The sequence below is a fragment of the Apodemus sylvaticus genome, chromosome 22 (genome assembly GCF_947179515.1).
Source record: "Apodemus sylvaticus chromosome 22, mApoSyl1.1, whole genome shotgun sequence".
In the NCBI taxonomy this organism is placed as follows: domain Eukaryota; kingdom Metazoa; phylum Chordata; class Mammalia; order Rodentia; family Muridae; genus Apodemus; species Apodemus sylvaticus.
The window spans coordinates 21,465,642-21,490,759 of NC_067493.1; the positions used below are offsets into that span (position 1 = coordinate 21,465,642).

At 42.3% G+C, this 25,118-nt stretch overlaps 1 protein-coding gene across 1 annotated transcript; it reads right to left on the reverse strand.

Moving 5' to 3' along the window:
• Positions 1-1,209: 1,209 nt before the first annotated feature.
• Positions 1,210-25,118, reverse strand: LOC127672690 (cytochrome P450 3A11). Its single transcript, XM_052167998.1, has 13 exons — positions 24,977-25,118; positions 23,068-23,161; positions 20,918-20,970; positions 19,424-19,523; positions 15,401-15,514; positions 15,233-15,321; positions 14,814-14,962; positions 11,970-12,097; positions 11,007-11,076; positions 7,939-8,099; positions 5,847-6,073; positions 3,930-4,092; positions 1,210-1,361 (listed from the first exon to the last, which is right to left on the reverse strand). The coding sequence occupies exons 1-13, from the start codon at positions 25,045-25,047 to the stop codon at positions 1,266-1,268; spliced, it is 1,515 nt and encodes a 504-aa protein (XP_052023958.1). The 5' UTR covers positions 25,048-25,118; the 3' UTR covers positions 1,210-1,265.

Here is a 25,118-nt window from a genome sequence, read left to right on the forward strand (position 1 = left end):
AGTCCCACTCCATGAGATGAAACCTATAATTTATAGGGTCTATGAGGCCACAAACCTGAGACTAGATACATCCTGTGTCCTAGGAAGAAACCTACTACTATTAACCTATTAAATGGATGTAGCAATAAAAAGATTCTAATGAAATACTGCCATATCTATAGAATAGTGTATTACTCATTAGAAAAGCTTCTTCATTCAGTAGTCCATTCAGTAGTATTTAACAAGAAAACCTACAACTTGTCAACAAAAAGAGACTTTGGAATGCACAACTCTAAGTAGAATGAGTAGATCATACATCTTGCCTCAAAGCTCAGGGATCTACCAAAAAAATGGAAAGAAGAAAGATTGTAAGAGCCAGAGGTAGTGGTTGACTTTAAGGAAACAGCACTTCCAGACACATGTCAGGTACACATATGAACTCATAGAGGCTGTGACAAAATACATACAATCTGCACAAGCTCAAGCCAAACAAAATCCTAGCTGAGAGGAGTTTAAGGTCCTACCCCTAGTCAAGGAGATATGGTCATCTGAGAGCTCCTGACAGAAGAAAGGTCAGCTTTCTTCAAAGGAGTGACACTGGATATATGAACTACACTCCAGGATAGGCCTCACACACAGGAATAGCTCTCCAGCACAAAGTGGACTACACAGATTTGGTTTGGGTTGGTGTGGTTTGGTTTGGTTTGGTTTGGTTTGGTTTGGTTTGGTTTGGTTTGGTTTAGTTTGGTTTGGTTTGAAATAGTGTGAGAGAATATAAAGTGAGTAGTAATTGACATGGAATAAAATCTAGGAAGAGTTGGGGGAAAGGAATTAATATAATCAAAATACATTCTATGAGGCTCTCAAAGAATACAAAAACACTTTTAAAAGGAGTATTTTTAAAGAAGTGTTTATTTACATTTTCCATGCAGCATTTATTGTAGAATATGGCAACTAAAACATCTGATTACAAACATATGGTTACTATCAAAAGAGATCAAAAGAAATTAACAGAGACTACAAGATGAGGATGGGGATGATCCCACCAGAACCAGTGAAGGCGAAATTCCTGTGCTGTCACTGACTTAACTCATCTCCTTTATATTAGATGGAAGCTTGTATGGTCACTGAGAAAGCTCAATGGATGTCCTGAATCTTTAACCATACATCAAAACCAATCAATTAACCCCCATTTTCATCTGAATTTTATTCATGGTGAAGATAAGTGTCCAATGTTCTTAGACTCTGCCTTTCTGAAGAACTCAGCAGAACTCCTTGAGGGAAAGTCACGCTCCAGTTATGACTGTATCCCGAGGCACAACCTTTAGAACAATGGGTTTTTCTGGTTGAAGAAGTCCTTGTCTGCTTAATTTCAGAGGTATCTGCAACAGGGAAAGAAGACTGTTGAGAACCAGTGAATGAAACAACAATATCACCAAAAGAAAAGTAATAAACCAGTGTTAGGGATAATATGCAATGCAGAAACAAAAAAAAGCTGCATTTTAAGTCATATGTTTTCACTTCTTTTTTCTCCAAGCTGTCTCACTTGGATGGTGAGAGTATGCATCCAAACACACATTGTGCAAAATGGTGATTAAGAATCTACTGTGTTCACAACCTGAAACAAACTCATGCTGGTTTATATTGATATTCTGTGCTGATTTAAAGTAAAACAAATGAGTTTCACATTTTTATCCTTATTCTTAGGCTTTTTTTTTTTAGTCATGAAAAGTTAGGCTAATTTTTTAAGTCATGAAAAGTTATTTTTGGTTTTGAAACTTGCGAGATAACCATGGAAGGATAAATTTCAACTCTATTAACAATCCTCAGCTCCAAGATTATGTATCTCCACTGTACTCAGCATGTTCAGGGCAAGTCTTCTGGAAGAGACATATGTTACTTGCTTTTCTAGCATCTGTTCTTGGCTTCCAAGGATATGGTAAAAGAGAATGTCTGACTCCACAGGGTGTTCAATAGTACTTTAGCATCATACTCTTTAGTAATGAAGGGGAAAGCTTCCAATAGACAAATCTTCTATTCAGAGAAAAAGGAAGGGGAGCAATCTTCTCATGGAGAGAGAGAAGTATCAATTTTAAGATGACTGGAACTTGAAAGAGTATCTGCCCTATGTCAAGTTTGCTATGGGGTCTCAAAACAAGAACTGTGTTTTGTCTGTCTAAATCCCTGTGAATAATGTAAATGCTTTACCAATAAATACTAAAATAAGTGGGGTTATGTGTAGATAAAGCTATACAACTGTATTAAGGAACAGATCAAAGAATAAACACTTCTGTCCCTTTGTCCAGAAAAGACTCCCATCAATACACAAGTCTGTATTTAATACATAATACTCAAATACACAAGTCCTGTAATTTTAGCCATACCTTTACATGAAACAAGAACAAGATAGTCAGGAAAATGCAATGCAAATGCTTTTTCTAAATGTCTTATTTTACTCATTTATAATTTAAGTACTATACACATGATTTTGATGGAGAACTACAATAAAGATATGCATGTAAATACTTACATGAATAATACTAATTTTTAAATGAATGTTTTAATGAGATAATATTATAACTGTAAGGCATACTTTCAAACAGTTACCAGGTATTCAATGTGAAAACTCTCCTCAAAGAACTATTTGGAGTGTGTGGAAAGAATAATATGAGGTGCTATACAAAAGAGAGGGAATATCCTTCAATACAAAGAGAACAAATATAAAACAACTGGAGGTTTTAATGATATAGAGGTGATGAAAACAGCCTACAGGACCCAAAAGCTGAACATGGAGTAAACAAGGACAGAAACCTAAGAAGAAGATTCACTTGGAGAGTGAATAGGGACCTGAAGTATGAGAGCAGAATAAAAGGGAGAATAAAAGATACATACTTTATGGAAATATGACAACTACCTATTTTCTAGAGCAGGGTTCCTGAGAAATGATCCAGAATAATCACAATGTCCCAGGTTGAAGTTCATCATAAAAAGCAAATTTATAAAGACGTATAGTTTTTGTATAGGAGTGTTTTCCCAGCACTTTGTACATATACCATGTGTGAATTCTTGAGAAGCCAGAGTGGGCCATCAGAGCCACTGGAATTGGACTTACAAATGGTTGTGAGCCATTATGTGACTTCTGGAAACTGAACACAAGTCCTTCTAAAGAGCAGAAGATGCTCTTAACCACTGAGCAATCTCATGAGACCAAGTAATTGTCTTTTAAAATAATAATTCTCAACTTAGAATGACATGAGAAATCAGAGATGAGCTTTTAAAGCCACATTTTGGGTGAATTGTTTTAAGATTACTGAAATGACAAGGCATCTTGAGTTTCTGGTTTCTTTTTGAGACACACAGCCCGTGTTTGCTTCATATACACTAAGTGGCCAAGGATAACTTGAAATTCTGATCCTTTATTCTCTAACTCCTGAGTGCAGAGATTATAGGTATGTACCATCACAATTTGTTTGTGTAGTTCTGTGGATTAGAACCAGAGATTAGTGCAAAATTAGTAGGCATCTTGCCAACTGAGAACATCCCAGACCCCATATGAGTTTTAAAGCTCTTCTGTAACTCTAATGTACATACATGGGTTGAAAAGACTGTGAAAGGAGGGCTTCTGTGAACTACGGAAGAAGAGGACAATACAACAAAGACTGAAGACATGACTATTGCACCTCTGCATGGCACATCATATACCCAATCTCCAGTAGACATGACTAGATTTTCACACTGGTCTCCTCTGACTCTTCATAATGCTAAATTCTAGTCTATACAGACCTAGAACAAAGAGCCCCTTAGCTAATACCTAGATACAAATAGCTCTGATGGCCAAAAATCCAATTATTAGACCTCAAACACTCATTATTATTTTTATACATAGAACCTTAAGTTCTAAAAAAATCCTCCCATAAAACACTGTTTATAGAGATAGTTTTCTCCCTCACCTGTGTTTCCTTGCAAGGCTGGAAGGAGAAGTTCTGCAGAACTTTCGTGAGAGCAAGTTTCATATTCATGAGAGCAAACCTCATGCCAATGCAGTTCCTGGGTCCATTTCCAAAGGGCAGATATAGATAAGGATCAATGCTGCCCTTGTTCTCCTTGCTGAACCTGGAGACACAATAAATGATTCATTGACAGAAGACGAAAGCATAAGAGGTACACATGTGAAGTTGTCTTTTGACATCTAACCAGTAACTCACAGGTAGTTTGGGAAATGTTCATTGAATTTCTACTTGCAGGTATTTGGCTATGAGAATTTTACACTAAAGATCCTTTCAACTCCCTTTCCTTATAAGACTCTCCATGTGGCTGAGATAAGATAACTGCTGTTTGAAAAACTGTATCCTTATGTGGGCACACACTAGTGTATTATGGGGTAGGGGGAAACTGACCATTTAATGATTGGTTGATGGGCCAGTTCACTGGGGAAATTAATGTCTAGCACTGAAAATCTGTTCAAGAACCCACAGCTGCAGACATCATAGAGAAGAATGCAGTGCTGTTGTTTTGCTACTTGGACATGATACCAAAATGCCTTCTAAATATTTATCTTTACACACAAAAAATTACTGCTGATCTCAGTCTTGGTCAGAAAAGCTTCAGTTTGCAGTGGGAGACAGTTAGCACAGAAACTCATGACTGGTCATAGTGCTGAGAAGTGGTGGTAGCGGGCTGGCGAGATGGCTCAGTGGTTAAGAGCACTGACTGCTCTTCGGAAGGTCCTGAGTTGAAATCCCAGCAGCCACATGGTGGCTCACAACCATACATAATGAGATCTGACACCCTTTTCTGGTGTGTCTGAAGACAGCTACAGTGTAATTACATATAATAGATAAATAAATCGAAGAAAAAGAGGAAGAGGAGGAAGAAGAAGAGGAAGAGGAGGAGAAGGAGGAGGAGGAGGAGGAGGAGGAGGAAGAGGAAGAAGAAGAAGAAGAAGAAGAAGAAGAAGAAGAAGAAGAAGAAGAAGAAGAAGAAGAAGAAGAAGAAGAAGAAGAAGAAGAAGAGGAGGACTCAGTCCCTTCAAGGCTCAGGAAACATCACAGAAGGGGCAGAAAAATGTAATAGACAGGGCATGAAATGGATGGGAAGTACTATCTTCTGGACACGACATGCCCATTGCACTCATGAACTCATAGCATCATTGTGTGGATACCTACACAAGACTAGACACATCATCATTCCATTATGGGAAGGAAATAGAGTTCATGAAATGCCACCTCACTAAGGAGCTGTTGACAATAAATGCTTGGTGAAGGTGGAGAAGTTTTTCTTCAATGGAGCAGCCACTGGTGAGTTGACCATTCTCCAGGAAATAACCCCTACACCTATGCTTATGTGAGCCTAAGTAAACTCACAAGTCACCAAAAAATCCAAAAATACATGATACAGGAGGAGGACTGGTTGAAGACAGACAGGGATTCCACATGAGTGGGAGAAGAGGCAGGGCAATGTGAAGTGAAAATGTCCAGAATTCATTATCCATTCAAGAGATTGTCAAAAATACAAAGGAACAAGAAAGGAACTACATCTTTAAACACTAAAAATCCATTTGGGATGATGCTGTGTCCCAACTCTGAAAAGCACATTTCATTTCTTCAGGAAAAGTGGGTTTCTGACCCACACTTAAGCGGGTCCTTAACCATTTGAGGAAGAAGGAGGAAAGTATTCTGTAGCTAATGAGCCATACTTTCTTCCCATCTCACTTCCCCTCTCCTCTCTTTTCTTCTCTCTCTACCATTCTCCTCACAGAATGCAAATGGATACAAAATTATACTTAGATCATCTTCCTATAAGAGGCATCATAGAGTACACAGGCCTGTAGAGTACAGAGTGGGTTCCTGCCCATGAGGTTCTGATACCTTTCAGGGCGGAATTCCTCAGGCTGTGGCCAGTGCTGTGGGTCATGCTGGAGAGCATAAGATGGAATCATCACTAGTGACCCTTTGGGGATAAACACACCATTGATTTCAACATCTTTTTTGGAGACTCTCTCCAGTCTATTAGCAATGGGATATAATCTGAGGGTTTCACTCAGCACCATATCCAGGTATTCCATCTCCATCACGATATCATAGGTGGGAGGTGCCTGGAAAGAAAGAAAAGGATTTGTGCTGAGATCTTAGATTAACTTACAACTGTGTCTAGTGTTGAATTCTCAGCACCCCCAAAGTCAAGCTCAGCAGCTCAAAGCAGTTAGTACTTACAATCCATTTTAAGTCATGTTTCGTTGTTTTAACTCATAAATGTAGATTTTTTGTATATGTTTATGTACACCATATGAGTACAGCGCCCACAGAAGCCAAAAGAGGGCACCAGGTCTCCTGTAACTAGAGTTAGAGCAGTCGAGAGCTACCATTTTCATGCTGGGACTCAAGTACGAATGGATGCTATGAAGGAGGAGCCAGGGCTTTTAACCATTGTGCCATCACTCAGACTCCTTACAAAGTAGAATAATTGTCACTTGGGACCTGAAAGATGGTCAATTATTGAAGTTTGTACTATGCAAGCCTGAGGATGAAAGATCAGATACAAACCATTTATAAACCCTAACACAGTAGCACCCATCTATGATCCCAGCAGCAGGTAGACTGAGACAGGGCATGCCTGGTTCTCATTGGCTAGACAACCTCACCCAATCTATAAGCTCCACGTTTAGTAAGAGCCTGTATCATAAAACATGGTAGAAAAAGAATCAGAAATGTACACAATGTGGGTCTATAACACACACACACACACAGAGAGAGAGAGAGAGAGAGAGAGAGAGAGAGAGAGAGAGAGACAGAGAGACAGAGAGACAGAGAGACAGAGAGAGTTTGACTCATGATTTAGACACCAAGGCTCACACCTTGGCTTCTTCTCCTATAACTATAAATAGAGGGGATCATGGCACAGAGCTGAGTCAACCCAGGCAGCTTAATCAAGACTAAGACTAGGCTCTCTCAGTGCACAGTTGGACAGCACAGCAGGTCCAGCAGCATCACTGAACCCTGCAGAGATCTGTATGATAAGTGCATGTCTTTAACATCACACAGGTTGTGTGCATGCTGCTTGCTTGGTCCTAGAGAACAGGCACAACAGACCCAGCCCTGTCACAACAACCTTCTGTTGCCATGGGAGGTTTTATTGACCATTTCTCTTTCTCTGTCCCTTTTATAATTTCTAAGTGGTGCTGGGGAAAACCAGTTTGTGGTTGTGCTCTTGTTAGAAATTATCGAGGGCTGCTGAGACATCTCAGAGAGCAAAGTCTCACCTGCCACTGAGACTCCTGACCAGATTAGAACCCTTAAAACTCACGTAGTAGCAAGAGAGAACAAATGCCTTCAGGTTGTCCTTTGTTTAACCTCTACACATGTGCTGTAGAACATATGCCCACATACATATTTATACTCATAACATACATAAGTACATACATACATACCTGAATACATACATACATATATACATACAAATATGTAAATAAAAATCACCAGAATTGGAAGGATGGCTCAGTGGTGTGACTGCTTACTCACTCACTAACACACAAATTAGCACACAAAAAATGCATACAATGCATACACACCCCGCACACACAACATACACACACTAACCCTTACTCACATACTCTGTCTCTCTCACACATATACACTCTTTTTCTCTCTCTCTGTGTCTCTCTCTCTCTCTCTCACACACACACACACACACAAACACACAGACACACTCTCACACACACATATACACACATACTCTCTCCCTCAATCCCTCTCTCTCTCTTTCACACACACACTCTCATACACAGTCTCTCTATCCCTCTCTCTGTCTCTCTGTCTCTCTGTCTCTCTCTCTGTCTCTCTGTCTCTCTCTCTCTCTCTCTCTCTCTCTCTCTCTCACACACACACACACACACACTGTTGGAGGTGACAAGAAGGTGTCTTTGTTGAGACTTTTTCTTTTTCTCCTACACCATCCTCTCACCTTATTGGGCAGAGCTCTGTCGATCTCCTCCTGCAGTTTCTTCTGGATATCAGGGTGGGTGGCCAGCGCATACAGGGCAAAGGAAAGTGTGCTGCTGGTGGTTTCATATCCAGCAAAAATAAAGATAATTGACTGGGCTGTGATCTCTGTGTCAGAAAGGGCTGAAAGTAAGAAAGCATTTCAGGTGAATCATGTCAGGATGGACTCTCACGGAGTAGATGAGGAGAAAATTATATGTCAAGTCAGGATGGACCCTTACAGAGGAGATGAGAGAAAATCAAATGAGCCCCCATTTTCCTAGACAGACTATAGAGATGTCGGTCAGTCACTCTGAGACTGTCATCATGTCACCATGACACCATGACAGCAACATGACACATCCAAGAAGAAAAAAGAGAAAGCTTCAGGTAGGTTGTCCTAGTGTGTCTACAGTTCCTCACCATTCCCAGTGGTCAGGTTCAAAACATGGACTTTCTTTTTTGTAAGTTTTAAAGTGTGTGGGGGTGCCATGTTTGTGAGGAGGGTGCCCTTGGATGTTAGAATAGGGCACCCTATTAGATTATACTTATATAATTTATATATAAGTATAATAATATATTATACTTATATACTTATATGTAAGTATATATACTTATAGTATCTTATTATACTTATATCTAAGTATAATAATAATATATAGGGATTATACAATAATCCCCTAGAGAAGTAGTTATAGAAGGTCCCTCATACAGATCAATGTTTTTTTTTTTAAAGATTTATTTATTGTTATATGTAAGTACACTGTAGCTGTCTTCAGACACACCAGAAGAGGGCGTCTGATTTCATTACGGATGGTTGTGAGCCACCATGTGGTTGCTGGGATTTGAACTCAGGACCTTCGGAAGAGCAGTTAGTGTTCTTACCCACTGAGCCATCTCTCCAGCCCCAGATCAATGTTTTTTAATTCTATTTATTTATGTGTGTTTCTCCAGGTTCCCATGGAAACCAGAGGATGTCATTGTGGTCCACAGGGCTAGAGTTACAGGAAGTTGTACCTCTTCTACCATGAACGCTGTGATTCTCTTGTTCATAAATTCTTCCTCCCAATTAGTGTAAGTACTTGTTACTAAACTGAAACTGGACTATAAATCTACAATTGGTGGCTATTATTAAAATTAATATTTATTTCATCAATCAAAAGTTAAACAGAAGGGATGATATATGCAGTCAGTAGATAGGGGTGCTTCCCTAGGAATCACCTAGATTCAGTCCCCAGCACTTTATGAATCAAGTATGGTAATATCTGTATTCTTGGGGACACTGAAAGACTGACTGGAGAAAAGACAGCCAGTTATGGAAGAATTCTGCTTCTCATCATCAGGGGGATCACACCCTCAAGGACTGAACTCTTCCTAGGAGCTCTTTTTATTGTTACACAGAAGGCACCTTAGCAAGTCAATTTCCATACACCAAAACCTCTTATCTAATCTATGGGCTGTCTTGAAAGACCCATCACCTAAGCTGTTCTCAGCCATAGGAAACAGCATGGTTTGCCAGGAATGCCTGTAGACTAAGGTGTGCCAAGCTCTGGGAATGGTTCCAAAGAACACCATAAAATCTCAGATAACAATCACTAACAGAAGGCTACTTCAAAACCAAGGTGCTACCACTCCAGATTCATGCCAGATACAACAGTTCTGCTAAAACTCTGCTGCGAGGTAGCACAGCCCTGTAATCTCAGGGGTTAAAGGTCCTCAGGCACATTGTGAATGTGGGTCAGCCTGGGCTACATAGAAGCCTGTGGCAAAAGGAGGAGGTGTGGGAGAGTTTGAAGTTATCTGATCACATGAAAGGGTTTCAAGTGGGCAAACAAGAAAGAACTCAAAACACAAAGTACAGGATCACTTCAAACAGTAAGTGTGGGGACCCAAGGGACCATACTGCTGCACATAAGCAAGTGAGTGCATGGGAAATGAACAGATGGGTAAGAATGGAAGACACCCTCTCCATTAGCTACTGATGAACACCTGGAGAATAAAGTCGGGAACTGAAATGCCATCAGTTTGCAGCCGTGATAGTGAAAATGACCTTAAACAAAAAATAAAGACAGAGGGCAGGCTAGAGAGATGGCTCCAGGGGTAAGTGTGCTTGTTGTACAAGCTTGAGAACCTGAGTTTCAATCCTCAGTTCCCACGTAAAAAGGCAGGTGGGCAACAAACCCCTGTAATCACAACACTGTAAATTGTTGGGGCCTCCTGGTTGCCAACTTAGCCCCACGCTTGATAAAAGACCCTGTCTCCAGGAAATAAGGCAGAGAAGGATTGAATAAGACACTGTGTGCCTTTGTCTCTTCTCTGTACACACACCTAGGGGAGTGCACATGTGCACATACTCCTGCACATGCATGTACCACACAAAGAAGATAAAAATCTGGAAGTTATTTTTATGGTTTTTCAAGACAGGATTTCTCTGCATTGCCCTGCCTGTCCTGGAATCTATGATGAAGACTAGACTGGCCTTGAACTCACAGAGATGCAACCCCATCTCCTCCCCCAAGTGCAAGGATTAAAGACACACTCCAACACCGCCCAGCTATGAGTGATTTTTAAGTACATAAAAGAATGAAGAGGACCAATGCATTTGTACAGAGAGGCTTTCCCCAGAAGCTACTTACACATCACACAAAGGAAAGGTAAATCTTTACCATGGATTAGGCTAGAGAAGACATGTCCAACACAGGCTCCCAAAGAGGTTCAGCACCACTTGGATACATGCCCCCCCAACAGGATGTTAAGGCACAGATGTCTAGGAAGAGCACTAAGAATGCATGCTGGCAAAGACACAAACACCACCTGTGCTCCCTCAGGTTATAAACAGACCACAGGAGACATACATCATGATCACCCTTCATGCTAGGGGCATACTTTTGCACATGTGTATCCCGAAAATTCCATGTTGATAATAACTACTTCTGTTGTTTGACAACAGAGGTATCCCTCTACCAAGAAAAACCTCCTTGCATATTTTATGAGCAACCCACCCACTCCCTGAGAGCTTCCTTGTCCATCGACCAGGAAGGGTTTGCTTACCTTTATGAGACTCTTTGTCTTTGGTATTATTATGAGCATTCATCATCAGCTGAAGAAAGTCCACTCGGTGCTGGAAACAGAAAGAAAGGTTGCAAAAATGGATGATCAATGGTAAGGTCAGAGGTCAGAGGTAGATCAGGAATGCAGAAACTTAATTATCTTCTTTCTGACAATGTAGTTCCCTTAAATTCATTTCATAACTTTGGCTCTGGTTGCTTGAGTCATTATGGAAAAAAAGCCGGAAATGGATCAGCTGGGAAGAATCTAGATTCCACATCAACCACTTTTACAATAAATTACAATACAATTTTAAACAATCACTTTTATTCTTAGAAAATGTTTTTGAAGGAGAGGAAAAAATATTCCCCCTTTTTGATAATTTTTAATTGTCATTGGAGAGTTTCGTACATGTACACGATCAGATATGGTCATCTCCACCCCATTGTTTCCTCCAAACAATTCCTTCTATATCATCTGTAACATTTCTTCCTCAATACTCCATGCCCTCTTCTTAATCACCCACTAAGTCCAACTAGGGAGGCTCACTTGGGCATGCCTGTAGGGCCATCTACTAGTGCATGGGAATCCTACCTGTATCCACACCCCTACAAACACAGTTATCAACTGCCAACTGTTCCTCAGCAAAGGACAGAGCTTGGAGAGGTTCTTTCCCATGTATGCTGCAGTTCTGACAGGCTTGATCATATTCAGGTCTTGTGCCATGCCACTGCTTTTTTATTCCTTATGTGGGATGTTCTAGTTTTCATTCCTATTGCTAATGGTCGATTCCTGGTTTATTATCAATCAACTTTTTAAAAATTCAACTTCTCTTCCCTGAAAAAATATATTCTTTCTCTCTCTCTAAAGCTAGCCTTTTCTACATGCCATTAGCACACAGCTCACTTGTTCACAGCCCAACATGTAATCAAACTGTGAGCCTCTCATGAAACTACCATGTTTTACCTTCTGCTTAGCATCCAGGCGGTTTTCCTTCATTCTGTCCACAAATTTTTTAAAAAATGCTATTGAATCCTTTGGGAACACGCAGATATTTAACATCTCATAGATTGGGGTGAGAAATGGGAAGAGTACTGGAAAAAACAAAAAAAAGATGTTTTCATTGAAATGGAAGTTTCATTTAAAGAAATCATAAAGCAATCTGTATAAGAAGTCACCAGTTTCTCAACCAGAAGTCATTCTCTCTGTGACCTTGTTTATACTGGGTCAGCACCATACTTCTTCTGTGCTTTGGAGTAGCCAAAGCTGCAACCTGATTCTTAAATTTAACTGTGCTCCTGGACTTCATATGGATTCAGAAAGAAAGTTCAGGCACCAATAAGATGGCTCAACAGATAAAGGTTTCTGCAGAGAAGCCTAAAAATCTGAGCTTGATCCCAGGATCCCACTCTGTTGAAGGAAAGAACCAACTGCTGTAGGTGTCCTCTGACCTCCACATGCCACACAGTCACCAAGGCATGTGCATGTGCATGCGTACACATACGAACAGCTAAGACTACACAGAGAACCCTGTCTCAAAAAAACAAAGAAAACAAAAACAAAAACAAACAAACAAACAAAAAACCCAAGCACAAAGACAGGAAGCACAGGAACCCAAGCACAAAAAGCAGGAAGAATTAAAAATCACATACTCTGCCACACTTCCAGATTTGAGCCTATATCAATAAATATGTAAACAGGTCTAAGTGTAGCTATCATACAATGCTTAAGAGGAGACACAGAGAATATTAGGTGACAAGGATGGAATGTGGGTATAGGGATGCATGAGCTGAATATGAAAATATAATTGACAGGGAAAGTATTAAAACCCTAAATGACACAACATGGTTAATTATACCAAGAATGTATACAAAAAAACCAGTTGACACTCCCACGAGAGCCAGGTTTGATTCCCAACATCTACATGGTTGCTCTCAACCACCGGTAACTCCAATACAAGGAGATTTAAGACTCCAATACGCCCTCTTTAGGCACTTCATGCATGTAGGCAAAACACCCATACATAGAAAATAAAAATAAATAAATCTTATAAAAATGATAAAGCAATTAAGCTATGTAAGAGAAGATCTACCACAGCAGGGTAGTGCATGTCTATAATCTCTGCACTCAGAAGGCAGGGGCAGGTTGAGTTAGGTGAGTTCAAAAACAGACTAGTCTACAGCCTGAGTTCTGGGATACAGAAACATAGACAGGAAAAACCCTGACCCTAAAAATTAAGAGAAGACAGAGACAGAGAGAGGAAGAGAAAGAGTTGAAGATGATCTAAAATCATACATTGCAACATCTAAGTCCTGCATTTATGGCAGACATTTATATATAAAGAAGCCACAGCTACTATAGACAATGTATGTTCAGTTGCTTAATTTGTTGAAAATTCAGTTATGCTGGGTAGTGGTGGTACACGCCTTTAATCCCAGCACTTGGGAGGCAGAGGCAGGCAGATTTCTGAGTTCGAGGCCAGAACTAGAGTGAGTTCCAGGACAGCCAGGGCTATACAGAGAAACCCTGTCTCTAAAAAAAAAAACCAAAAAAAAAAAAAAAAAAAAAGAAAGAAAGAAAGAAAGAAAGAAAGAAAGAAAGAAAGAAAGAAAGAAAGAAAGAAAAATTCAGTGACTCAGCAATGCTGATTCTGAATGTGACCCCCAAAATAAATATTTAAACATAACTTTGTATATGAAAGCTCATGACAGAGAAATTCTTGGCAAACGTGTGAAACTAACTTCCATGTCCATTATCAGACAGGGAGTATAATTTGCTCCCTGGACAAATACACAGGACACAGTGACACTTGATTCATTTAATATTGTGCTAAATGAAAGAGGCCTGTCACAGAGACCACAGAGTCTATGATCCCATTGATGTGAAATGCCCAGAATACTCAGATTCAGAGGAAGTGGTTGCTTAGGTCATGATTGCTTGAAAGTTCCAATGTGGCTACAACGTAGTCCCCTGTGATTGACATTGGTAATAGGCCAGGTGCCCTTCAGTCAATGCTGATCCCTAAGAGATCAGAGTACTGAGAATAAGGGGCTATTGAGTCCTGAGCCCTAAATGGAGCATCTACATCAGCACCCCCACCCATGAAGGCTCAAGGGACATCATGAAACAGGGTGTGGCACTAAAGTCAGAGGCAGGAACAGGGAGTGTGAAATTCCATATCTAAGACATGGCATGGCCCTCCCCTTAACTGACCGCCTGCAGCAGATGAAGCCAGTTATACAGGTCAGCATCCTAGCAGGCAAAACTGAATGGACTCAACTGGATACCACAGCAGAGAAAGGGAGAGGAAATTGGGAGGAAGATGTGTCTCAGTGTCTAAGTGATGTGGGAAGTAAGAGTTAGGGGTGGGGGTAATCGAGACAGATGGGATGCATGTATGATATTGCGACCATGGAGAGTTCTGGACTTACAGAGTGCCAAATTTGTATTTATACAAATGAAAGCATTCTAAAATAAAACCAGGGCTCAGAGGTGCACACTGTAATTGCAGCCCTCAGGAGGCAGAGGCAGAGGGATCACTCTAAGTGCAAAGGCAGCCATTTCCAGGCCAGTTAGAGCTACATGGTGAGACCCTGTCTCAAAGAAAAAGGAAGTTCAAAACTAGAAATAATCGGGCGACATGTCTTCGAATGCTCTCAAAATACTGAGCTGTGCCTTTAGGGGAGGAATTACAGGACAGGTGAACTACACAGCACTAGAGCCGACCGTTTGAGGAAAGTGAGAAAGAAAGAACTGACAAACATGGCCACAGACGAGAGCAATGATCAGAAGACAGAACAACCCACTCACCTACAGACAAGAGTAACGGGTCAAAAAAATCAAATCTTAAGAGCTTCTTGGCTTTCTCCACAAAAGGATCATTAGGGTTGTTGAGGGAATCAACGTTCACTCCAAATGATGTGCTGGTGATCACATCCATGCTATAGGCACCTAATGCTCTGAGGAGAGAAAGGTGGGGGAATTTAACATATGCATCAGAGAGTGGGAAAGAATTCTCAGGGAACAGACAAAGAAAGCCCCCTCAGTATAGACTAAGCTCTTCCCAGCCTTCCCAGCCTCTACACCTGCAAATTTCTGACTCACATGCTTCTTCTTTTTAAACTGTCTATAATGTCATCTACTGTCAAAGGGGCAAGGACAAGCAGTTGGACCTTCTGAGCTGCACCCCAGGTGCCCTTCCTCTCCCAGAAATACTGTGAAGGACTCACTGTTTCACAGTTATAGGCTTGCCTTTCTCTGCCTCTTGCCTCAAGTATTTTACCAAAATATCTCCATACTCTTCCATGACAGGGAACATCTAAACAAAGCAGAAAAGCGTCCACAGTTAGGATGGGGACTCCAGTCACACAGGCTGCAGTTAAAAGAATTTCACTCACCTCCTTGAGTTTTCCACTGGTGAATGTTGGGGAGAGCAAGGCTCGAAGTCTCTTCCATTCCTCATCCTTAGATATGGAGACGGCTTTGCTCATGATCCCCACTGGGCCAATATTCTAGAGTCAGAAAAACACAAAAACAACCTCAGAATACCTCACAGCCTATGAGAAATCACCTGTGCACTCAGCTTCCTATTGTGGTTCCAACCCTTTATATTCCAGGATCCTTTTAAATGGAAATTGTTCTGTGGTTGGAAAACTAGGTCTAGGGGTTGAGGAGAAGATGCAAACAAGACTTAGTCAATCTTCAGAGCTGTGCGGATGGCATTTGGCTTGGAGAAAGATAGAAAGTTAATTTTACATCAGACAAGTTCTCCAGCTTTGTATGTACAACATGAGCAATGTGAAAAGGCTATCTTCATATACTGTGTGTCTGTCTTTCTATCTGTGTGTGTGTGTGTGTGTGTGTGTACATATGAATGCTAGTGGATGTTGGACGGTAAAAGTAGCTTGGTCCCCAGTTGAGCTAAGACTTGAAGCCCTGGAAATTCTGAAGAGACTGTAGACACTTCGCCTGTTTGAGAGCACCAGGCCCCTGTCACTAGCCACAGTACCCCCACCCCTAGATCTTTGGCCATCAGTCACATAAGGGCAATGCCTTAAGCCCCTGCACATGTAGAGGACATGACCCGTGGTCACACAGGCTCAAGACAGATCTCCATTTTAACAAGGTACCTAAAGTCCTAGAGGGTTTATCCAATAAGCAGTCCTTCCCAGCCACGCCTCCCTGCAAAAGGTATTTAACCTCAGGCCCACACTGAGAAGTGGGGTAAGGTTTTACGCATGTACTTTCCTCCAGGACAATAAATGCCTTAAAACCATAGCCTGCCTCTTTTCATCAGTATCTGCCTTGGGGAGCCATGGAGAAGGCCTTTGTCTATGGAGCCATTGTCTAGTCTCCTGAAGAAGGCCTCTCTCTGCTCCTAGCCATGGCTGCCACCTAGCCTAAGCTGAAACCTGCCACCAGCCATGACGCCAAAGACTCTACTCGCTGGACCAGACAGAGTGAAGACAGACCCCTCTTCCCACCCCAGCCTGTGGGAACCCCACTCTGATCTCAGCTCTTCCTCCATTTCCAGTGGTGCCTGGATGTCCAAGAGCCTGAGAACCAGACAGCTCCAGCCTCTTTGCAAACTCGAGGACCACTGAGTCAGCTCCAGCCTCTTTGCAAACTCGAGGACCACTGAGTTTGGCTGCCCCACACCTCAGACTGTGCTTTCCCACCCCAGGAGTGGTGTCCCGAGGCTTCGCTATACCATACATCCACCTGGCAACAGCATGGGGTAAGCATGGTCAACTTCCCTCATCCTGAATCTCTGAGCAACTGTGTCCTGCATGGATCGGACTCAGGACCCCCATAACCCTACAGTTACACATGCCTGTATGTGCTCATATGGAGACCAGAGGTCAGGTATCTTTCTCTAGGTCTCTATGGCATTTTTGTGGCCATATCTGAATCTAGAAGGCTCTGGTTTGGCTAGAGTCGCTAGCAAACAAGCCCCTAGGATCTACCTGTTTCCACATGCAGCTCTAGAGTCACACAGGAACACTGCTCTGCCCAGCTTCCTTGTGGATGCTGAGGATCCAAACTCAGGTCCTTTCCCCACTGATCAAGCCATTCTCCTAGGCCTGGAACCCTTAAATGTTTGATATTTGGGTTTTTGTAATTTACTATTGTATGGGTTTGACCTAATGTTGCTTGTGTTATATTGTTAATTTTCATCTTCAAATCTGCTCACAGGAACATCTGCACATAAGGCCCTGAAGGATGGTGCCCAGTTGGTTCCAGTTAGTAAATAAAGGAGCCAGCAGCCAACGCCTGGGTAGAACAGACAGAATCAGGTCTTTTAGGATTCCAGGGCTTGGGAAAGAAAGGAGGAAGAGGCAGGATCACCATGAAAGGGTCATAGGACAGACCAACCACGTAAGAACTCAGGTAAGTGGCTCTAGTGGCCATGTTTCCAATTGGGTCTGCAGTAGCAGAGATGAAATAAAGATTTTAAAGAATATTAACTCCAGAAAGACTCAGTGAAACAGTATTCGGCAAAACCAGAACAGGGAAGTGGGAAGGGGTGGGTGGGAGGACAGGGGAAGAGAAGGGGGCTTAGGGGACTTTCGGGGAGTGGGGGGGCTAGAATAGGGAAATCATTTGAAATGTAAATAAATTATATCGAATTAAAAAAAAAAGATATGGAAAAAAAAGAATATTAACTCCAGAAGACCAAGGTGGAGTGTTTGCTAGCCTCAGGAAAGATTAGAAGTGCCCAGTGCCCAACCATTAAGCTAGTCAAGGCATATTAAAATTAACTGGCGTGTGTGTGTGTGTGTGTGTGTGTGTGTGTGTGTGTGTGTGTGTGTTTACATTTGTGTGTCTGTCAGTCTGTCTGTCTCTGTCTTTATGTGTTATGTCTGTCTCTATGCATGTGTCTGTATGTGTGTGTGCCTATATATCTGTCTCTGTATGTGTGTGGCTGTGTGTGTATTTGTTTCCGTGTATGTTTGTCTCTATGTATGTGTCTGTCTCTGTGTGTGTGTCTTTGCATGTGTATGTCTTGGTGTGTCTCTCTGCATGGGTCTCTCTCCCCTCTGTGTGTGTTTCTCTACATATGAGTATACACCTGAATGCTAGTGCACATGCCCATGTGTGCTCATGTGGAGACCAGAGGTCAGCCATCTTTCTCTATAATTCTCTATTGTTTTTTTGAGGCAAGGTTTCTCCTCACATCTAGAAGGCTCTGGTTTGGCTAAGTAGCTAGAAAGCAAGCCCCTAGGGGGCAAATGGATGGAAGTAGAAAATATCATCCTCACTGAAGTAGCCCAGGCCCCAAAAGACCTGCATGGTGTGTACTCCCTTATGAGTGAACGTTAGCCACAAAATACAGGGTAACCATGCTACAATCACAGACCAAAAGAAACTCAGTAATCAGGAGGACCCAAGCGAGGAGGCAAAACCTCACAGAAAGGGAAACAGAATAGACTTGGGAGATGGAGGGAAGGAACTGGATGGGAGAGGGAGTGGAGAGGGGAATGGGGGAAGAGGATCAAGTGTTGGGGGACAGAGAGGGCTGGGAGAGATAACAGGAATAGGTAGTGGGCATATCTGGGACTAGCCAGAATCCTGGAATGGTGTGGGTTCTGAGAAGTCTTTGGGAAAAACCCTAGCTAAGACTCCTAGTAGCTGTGGATAAGAGACTGAAGTGGCCAACTCCCGTAAACACGCAAGACTTCCAGACGAGGTAGAGGGCACTTCAAGTCACACACAAAACCACCCACCCAAAAACTGTCTTACTAAAAGCCGTGCAAGGATAAAGATGAATGAATGACCAAGTAATGACTAACCAAACTTGAGACCCATGCAGTGAGAGACACTATAAATGACAATCAGCTTTCAGACTCACTCTTGAGAGGCTTCATCCAACAACAGATGGAAACAGATGCAGAGACCCTCAGCCATACATCATCTACAACTTGGGGAGTCATGTGGATGAGTCGGGGATAAGACTGAGTGAGCCAGAAGGGTCAGGGACCCCAAAGAAAACATACAGAGTCAACTAACCTGTCCATGGGGGCTCACAGGGCCTGAACCACAAACAAAGTGCTTACAGGGGCTGGACTTAGGCTCCTTATATATTACTGGCTTATGTTCAGCTTGGTCTTTGTGTAGGTCCCCTAACAATTAGAGCTGGGCTGTCTCTGAATTGGTTGTCTGACACTGGATCTTCCTCCTGCTAGCTGGACTGCCTGGTTGGGCCTCACTGGGAGAGGATGCATTTAATCATGCTGCTGCTAGAAGTCCAAGGGCAAGGTGAGACACAGTGGGGAGTTCCTCTTCTCTGAGGAGAAGGAGATGGGGCAGTGGGGGAGCAATCAGTAAGAGTTGGACTGGGAGGAAAGAAAGGAGGGGAGCTGCAATCAGGATATAAAATGAATAAATAAATTAATCAATGAAAAAACAGTGTGACCTACCCGTCGGTTTGTGAAAACTGAAAAGCATTCTTTCACCAGCACATTCTTAATCATCTCTGTGTCCGTGATGGCAAGCAGAGGCATCTGACCATCAAACAACCTGTGTGGAGAAGACAGCTGATGAACCAGGTTCTGAGATAAGAGCCACACCCAGACATTAGGGACTTTGACTTGAAAAAGAAAAAAAGAAATTAACTGAAAAATACTGTAATGTGTCAAATGTGGTGTTGGGATGCAGCTCAGTCTTAGGATGCCTGGCTAGGGTGCAGACCCTGGTTTTGATACATTGAGATGAAAACACAGAATTCAACTGAGGTGCCTCCTGTATCTTCTTCTCCGAGGCTTAGTTAGTATGGAAGACAGGGCAGGAAGAGCATGAGAACCAGGAAGCAGAGGGCAGAGCTGCACAGACTGCCTTCAGTGCTCCTGAATTCACTGCGGCTGAGATCACATCCACACACCCTGAGCATGACTGTCAACATTCCAGCAGAAGGTTTAAGGTCCTCACCCTGCCTGAGGATTTGCACACAGCTAGTTCCTGGAGGGGGGAAACAAAATGGCTCAAAGGTAGAGGCACCTGATGATGTCAGCTCAGTTCCTAGGAGCTATATGGTGGAAAGAGAACAGACTGGCACAAGCTATCATCAGATACACACTTTTACCAAAAATCTTTGGGGGGGGGGTGGTTAGGAGCTGGCACAACAGATGAAGGCACTGATGATCTGAGTTCAGTACCCTGGAAGTAGAGAACTAACTTCCACAAGTTATCCTCTGGCCTACATGTATGTACCAGGATACATGTCCCCATTCCAGGAAAAAAAAAAAGTTGATGTAAAATAAAATATAAACAACAGCAAACTCTCTATATGCACAGAGGAATTTTTTATGCTACTCATGAATTATTTACCAAGCCCTTAGCTAGGTCATCGACCCTCACCCCTACTGTGAAATGGAATACTAAAGTCAATTTTAAAAAGGGAAGAAATGTGGGCTTCTATATGGAAATGAGCAGTGTGGCAAGGAGACAGAACAAGACATTTGCCAGAGCAGATCAGAGGGACCTGAAGCAAAGCATGGTATGTCAGGAAAAGGAAGACTCAGAGGAGAAAACAAATTAGAAGAGGACACTGGATAAAACACAAGGTCTGGCGAGATACTCGGGGGCCAGACACTCTCAGAGGACTAGAGAGAGGGGAGAGAGAAGGAGGTAGAGGCTGTGTGAGGGGAATAGAGAGGGGGCAGGTACCACGTTGCAAAATGAATAAATAAATAAATTAATAAGAAAAAAAAAGCTCAAGTCCATGGAACATCAAAGTCTGTCAAAAAGCCACAGTGTGCAATGTTCTCGTGTCAATTGACAATTGAACCCTGGCACTTAATGACATGCGGTATCACCTTTATACAAGGCTACATTGAGGCTGGCATCATCCTTACATAAGTGGAGTGCCTCCTTCTGAAAACAGTCAACTCAATGGAACTTTCCAGAATACTCACCCCCACATTTTTCCATACTTTTTATAGCACTCGGTGTCGAATTTCCATAAACCCTGGAAAGAGAAATAGCATGAAATCCATTATTGTCCTGTATGTACTGACCCATCTGTACCCAGAGCACCAAAAACCACAAATACCATGAAGTCAGATTTATTGTCTCTGAAATGTTTGACACATCAAGAGCAGGATGGGTCAGTGGGAAAGGGCAGAATGAGTGCAGGACACATGACATACCCTGTGGCCTCTACACTCATGGACAGAGACATGTACACGGACAACACACACACACACACCCTAATAATGATGATGAAAATGATTGTGATGATAATTAACACAAGTGCTTTAAAGAATGTGCAAGGTAAGCACAGAACCTGTAGGAAGAAAATCCTGAGCAGACAGCAACACAAGCTTTGCCACTCAGCCTCTGGGCGTGAGCTTGGGAATGTCTGTCTGGAGGACAGACCATGGGCCAGGCACAAAACAGGTTAGTCACAAATGATTCACATAGACTTAGAGCCTACATGGCACACTACATAATTTTCTAGTAATTTTGCTAAATCCTCCATTCCCTAATTGCTTTTAGCAAACCTTTAAAAGAAAATAAAATTGCATTATGTAGAAAAGTAAGATAATTGACAACTCTCATCCTGTCTCAGATATTTTCACTTGCTACTCAGAGTCATACATAAGTTTACTGCTTTTAAAAGAAGAGAGGCAGCTGTGGATGCATTAAAGAAAAACAACTTAAATAAGTCACAAGGCCTGGAGATGTGGCTCAGTGGTTAAGAGAACTGGTTGACCTTGCAGAGGGTCCAAGTTCAATCTCCAGAACCCACATCCTCCATCTCACATCTATGTCTTACTTTAGCTCCAGGGAATCCACCACCCTCTTCTTTCCTCCATAGCTATTGCACTCATGTGCACAAATACACACATACAACCGTATACACACAAAATCTTTCTAAATGAATCAGTCACTAACCAGAACCCCAGTACCTAAATGAAGAGAGAAGCTAAATGCTCTAATTCTGAAGAACCCAAACATGAACGGTACATGCTGGGTCTACTGCTACAGAAAAACCTTCATGGGTTCAAAGATTAAGCAGAGAACTCAAGTTATGAAAAGCCTCCCAAATGTGGGGGACGGGGGTCTATGATAAGTTGATGCTTCAGGAATATTCAGAAAAAAGAACAGTCTCACTCATAAGACCTCGTACAAAGATCATTTTAATCTAGTAAATGCAGATTGGTGTCCTAGAAGTTGGAAACCCCTTCAAGATTTTCTCCAAATAACAACAGCAGTGCCTTCCTGGACTCTACACTGAGCAAGAAACAAACTCTTCCTTTATTGCTCACAAGATCCGAGCATCATGTCCTCGGCATCAAGACTGAATGAGACAGAGATCTGGGCATTTTACTCAAGGTGAATTTCAATAAATTGACACTAGGGCAGTGAGATGGCTCCGAATGAAAAGAAACTTGTCACCAAGCCTGATAACCTGAGCTCCATCACTAGGAATAAGATGTTTGGAAGAGAAAACTGACTGCCACAAACTGTGCTCTGACCTACATATGCCTACTATGGAATATACACACACTCACCCAAAAATAAATAAATGAGGGGCTGACAATGGGAGCTATGGAGATGCTTCAGTGGGAAAAGCACCCTGTGGAAACCAGAATTTGACTCCCCAGGGTCTGTGTAAATGCCTGGCAGGAGGTAATAGAAGCAGCTTGTAAGAGTCAGAGACAGGGGAACCCAGAGAGAAAGCTGGCTAGCTATACTAGTCAAGTAAGAGAGAGCAGGGTCAAAGTGAGAGACTCTGCCTCAAAGGACCAAGTGCAGAGACACACAGTGTCAACCTCTGACCTCCTCATACACACATGTATAACTAAATATGTCCATGGGCACTCACACAAATGCAAATGCCTGGATACACTCTATAAAATATATATATACACACAAACACACTATTAAGTTTTAAGTTGGCAATAGAGCCCCAGGGCACTTGCAAACATTCTCAAGAATTGAGAGAACACACAGTGTGAGGGCCTGAAGTCTCAGGGTTTCCTCATAAGGAACATTTAATAGAACTAAGCCATTATTGGCCACAAGAAGAAGCCATATGGAAAACTCAGTCAACACTCACCTTGTAGTAATTCAGCAAAGTGCCTAAAAAAGGCAGAGGTTTGGGCCCAGGAATTCCCTGTTTCTTAAAAATTCCATGTGTACGGGTTCCATATCTATAAAGGGAAACAGAAAGACTTGTATTCACACACAGAGAAGAGAGGAAATAAGCAAGACCATCATCAAAAACTGAAACAAATCAACAACTTGGCTCCCTCTCCAGTTCCCAGAGAGCTTTGGAAATGGTGAGTTTGCATGTCAGTCCATTGTTGGTATCCATGTCTGCTGAGTTTCCATGGATCTAGGGATAACTAACACTAAGTCATACCTACTATAACTCGTATCCATAAACTAGCGGGGGATGTTTGCATGCACTGTGTAGTCAATTACTGATTCCTATACCCAGAGATCCAGTACAGTTCAGCCTTTGGTATTGTATTATCATGAAGTATCTCCTGAGTCAGTATTTTGTAAACACTGTTCTCCACCATCTTCTGATTAGTCAAATCAAGGGTACAACAGCATATAGCTGGACACGAGAGAAAAAGGTGGGACTTCTGTGCCCGGAAAAAGGAAAAGGATCTCAAGTGGGACCTGGGGACTCAGTAATCGAGACACAATGAAGAAGGAGGTGCCAGAGCAAGACTACAATGGCAGGATTGGGAAGTAGGCTGGGAAGTTGGCCAGGCCAGCACAGTCCGGTTAGAAGAACTCATAATCTGCTGAGATTAGTGACTGAAGCTTTAAAATTATATTTATAAAGGTCTCTGTGTCATTATACAAACCAAGAGTAGGCATAGAACACCCCATAAGTTTACAGTAAACCTCAAAAGAAGGCATTAAAGAAGAGTGGGGGGGATCCAATGGATCCTCAAAATGTCAGTATGAACTTTAATAAGAGTTACTACCACTGGGGCTATAACTCAGAAGTAAAGAGTTTGCCTGGCATATATAAGCTCTGGCTTGATCATCCATACTGCCAAAACATTAAAACACAAAATTAACTCGGTTGCCATTCCATTTGGAGCCATCAGGATGACTCCGTAGGCAAGGCACTGACTGATAGTGTTGATATTCTGAGTTTGGTCACATGATAGGAGACAACTGTCCCTGTAAAGTTGTCCTCTGACCTACATACAGACACACACATACACACACTGTAGCATGTGCTGGCCCTAACAACAATAAATAAAAACATGAAATTTTGAAAACGGAGACCTTGATACAGTCCAGACATGGGCAATGTCACGAGTATGAAAGAATCCCCTGTATCCGAGTGGTGTAAAGAATGCTCCGAGTTATCTCTGGCTGGGTAATAAAAGACTGAACAGTAAGTGACTTTGGAGAGGACAAGTTGTGGGCAACAAGGCAGGTGAGGGTCCAGGAGAATAAGGACCAGGAGGCAGGTAGAAGAAGAAGAAGGTCTCCATGAGGTCAGGCCTGAGAAGGAGTCACCATGGGAGCTCACCATGAGGATACACATGGAGCAGAGCAAGTCAGAGAAAGAGTCACGCAGCAAGTAAAATGGAGCCCATGGCTGGGATGTAGATAGCTTTGTGGGTTAGAATAGCTTAGAACCTTCACAGTCACAGTGCTTAAAGCTTGCTAATAAACTTAATAGGTCTCGATTATTTAGCAGTTAGCCAGGCTAGAAAACTGCCACCTTTAAATACCATCCTAGCTATGCCTGTGGAAGGAGTCAGATCCCCTGGAGTTGTGAGTTAGAGATGATTCTGAGTTGCATGTAGATGCTGGGGATCAAATTGGGGTCCTCTGAAAGAGCAGCCAGTGCCCTTAACCACTGAGCCATCATTTCTCCAGCCCCTGCTTCTGATATCATTTTGATTCTCCCAATAATAACAGAAGAGAGGTCTGAGTATCACCCTAACACTGATGACATGATATGGGAAGGATCTGTGAAGATCACTCACCGGTAGAGGAGCACCAGGATGATTGCCAGGAGCACCCAGGTTTCCAGTGAGAGAGCAGGAACCAGGTCCATCCCTGCTTGTCTGTCAGCCGTTTACTCCTCTGTGTTCTCTCTCCAGCTGTGCGTGTGACCCTCTGCAGGGC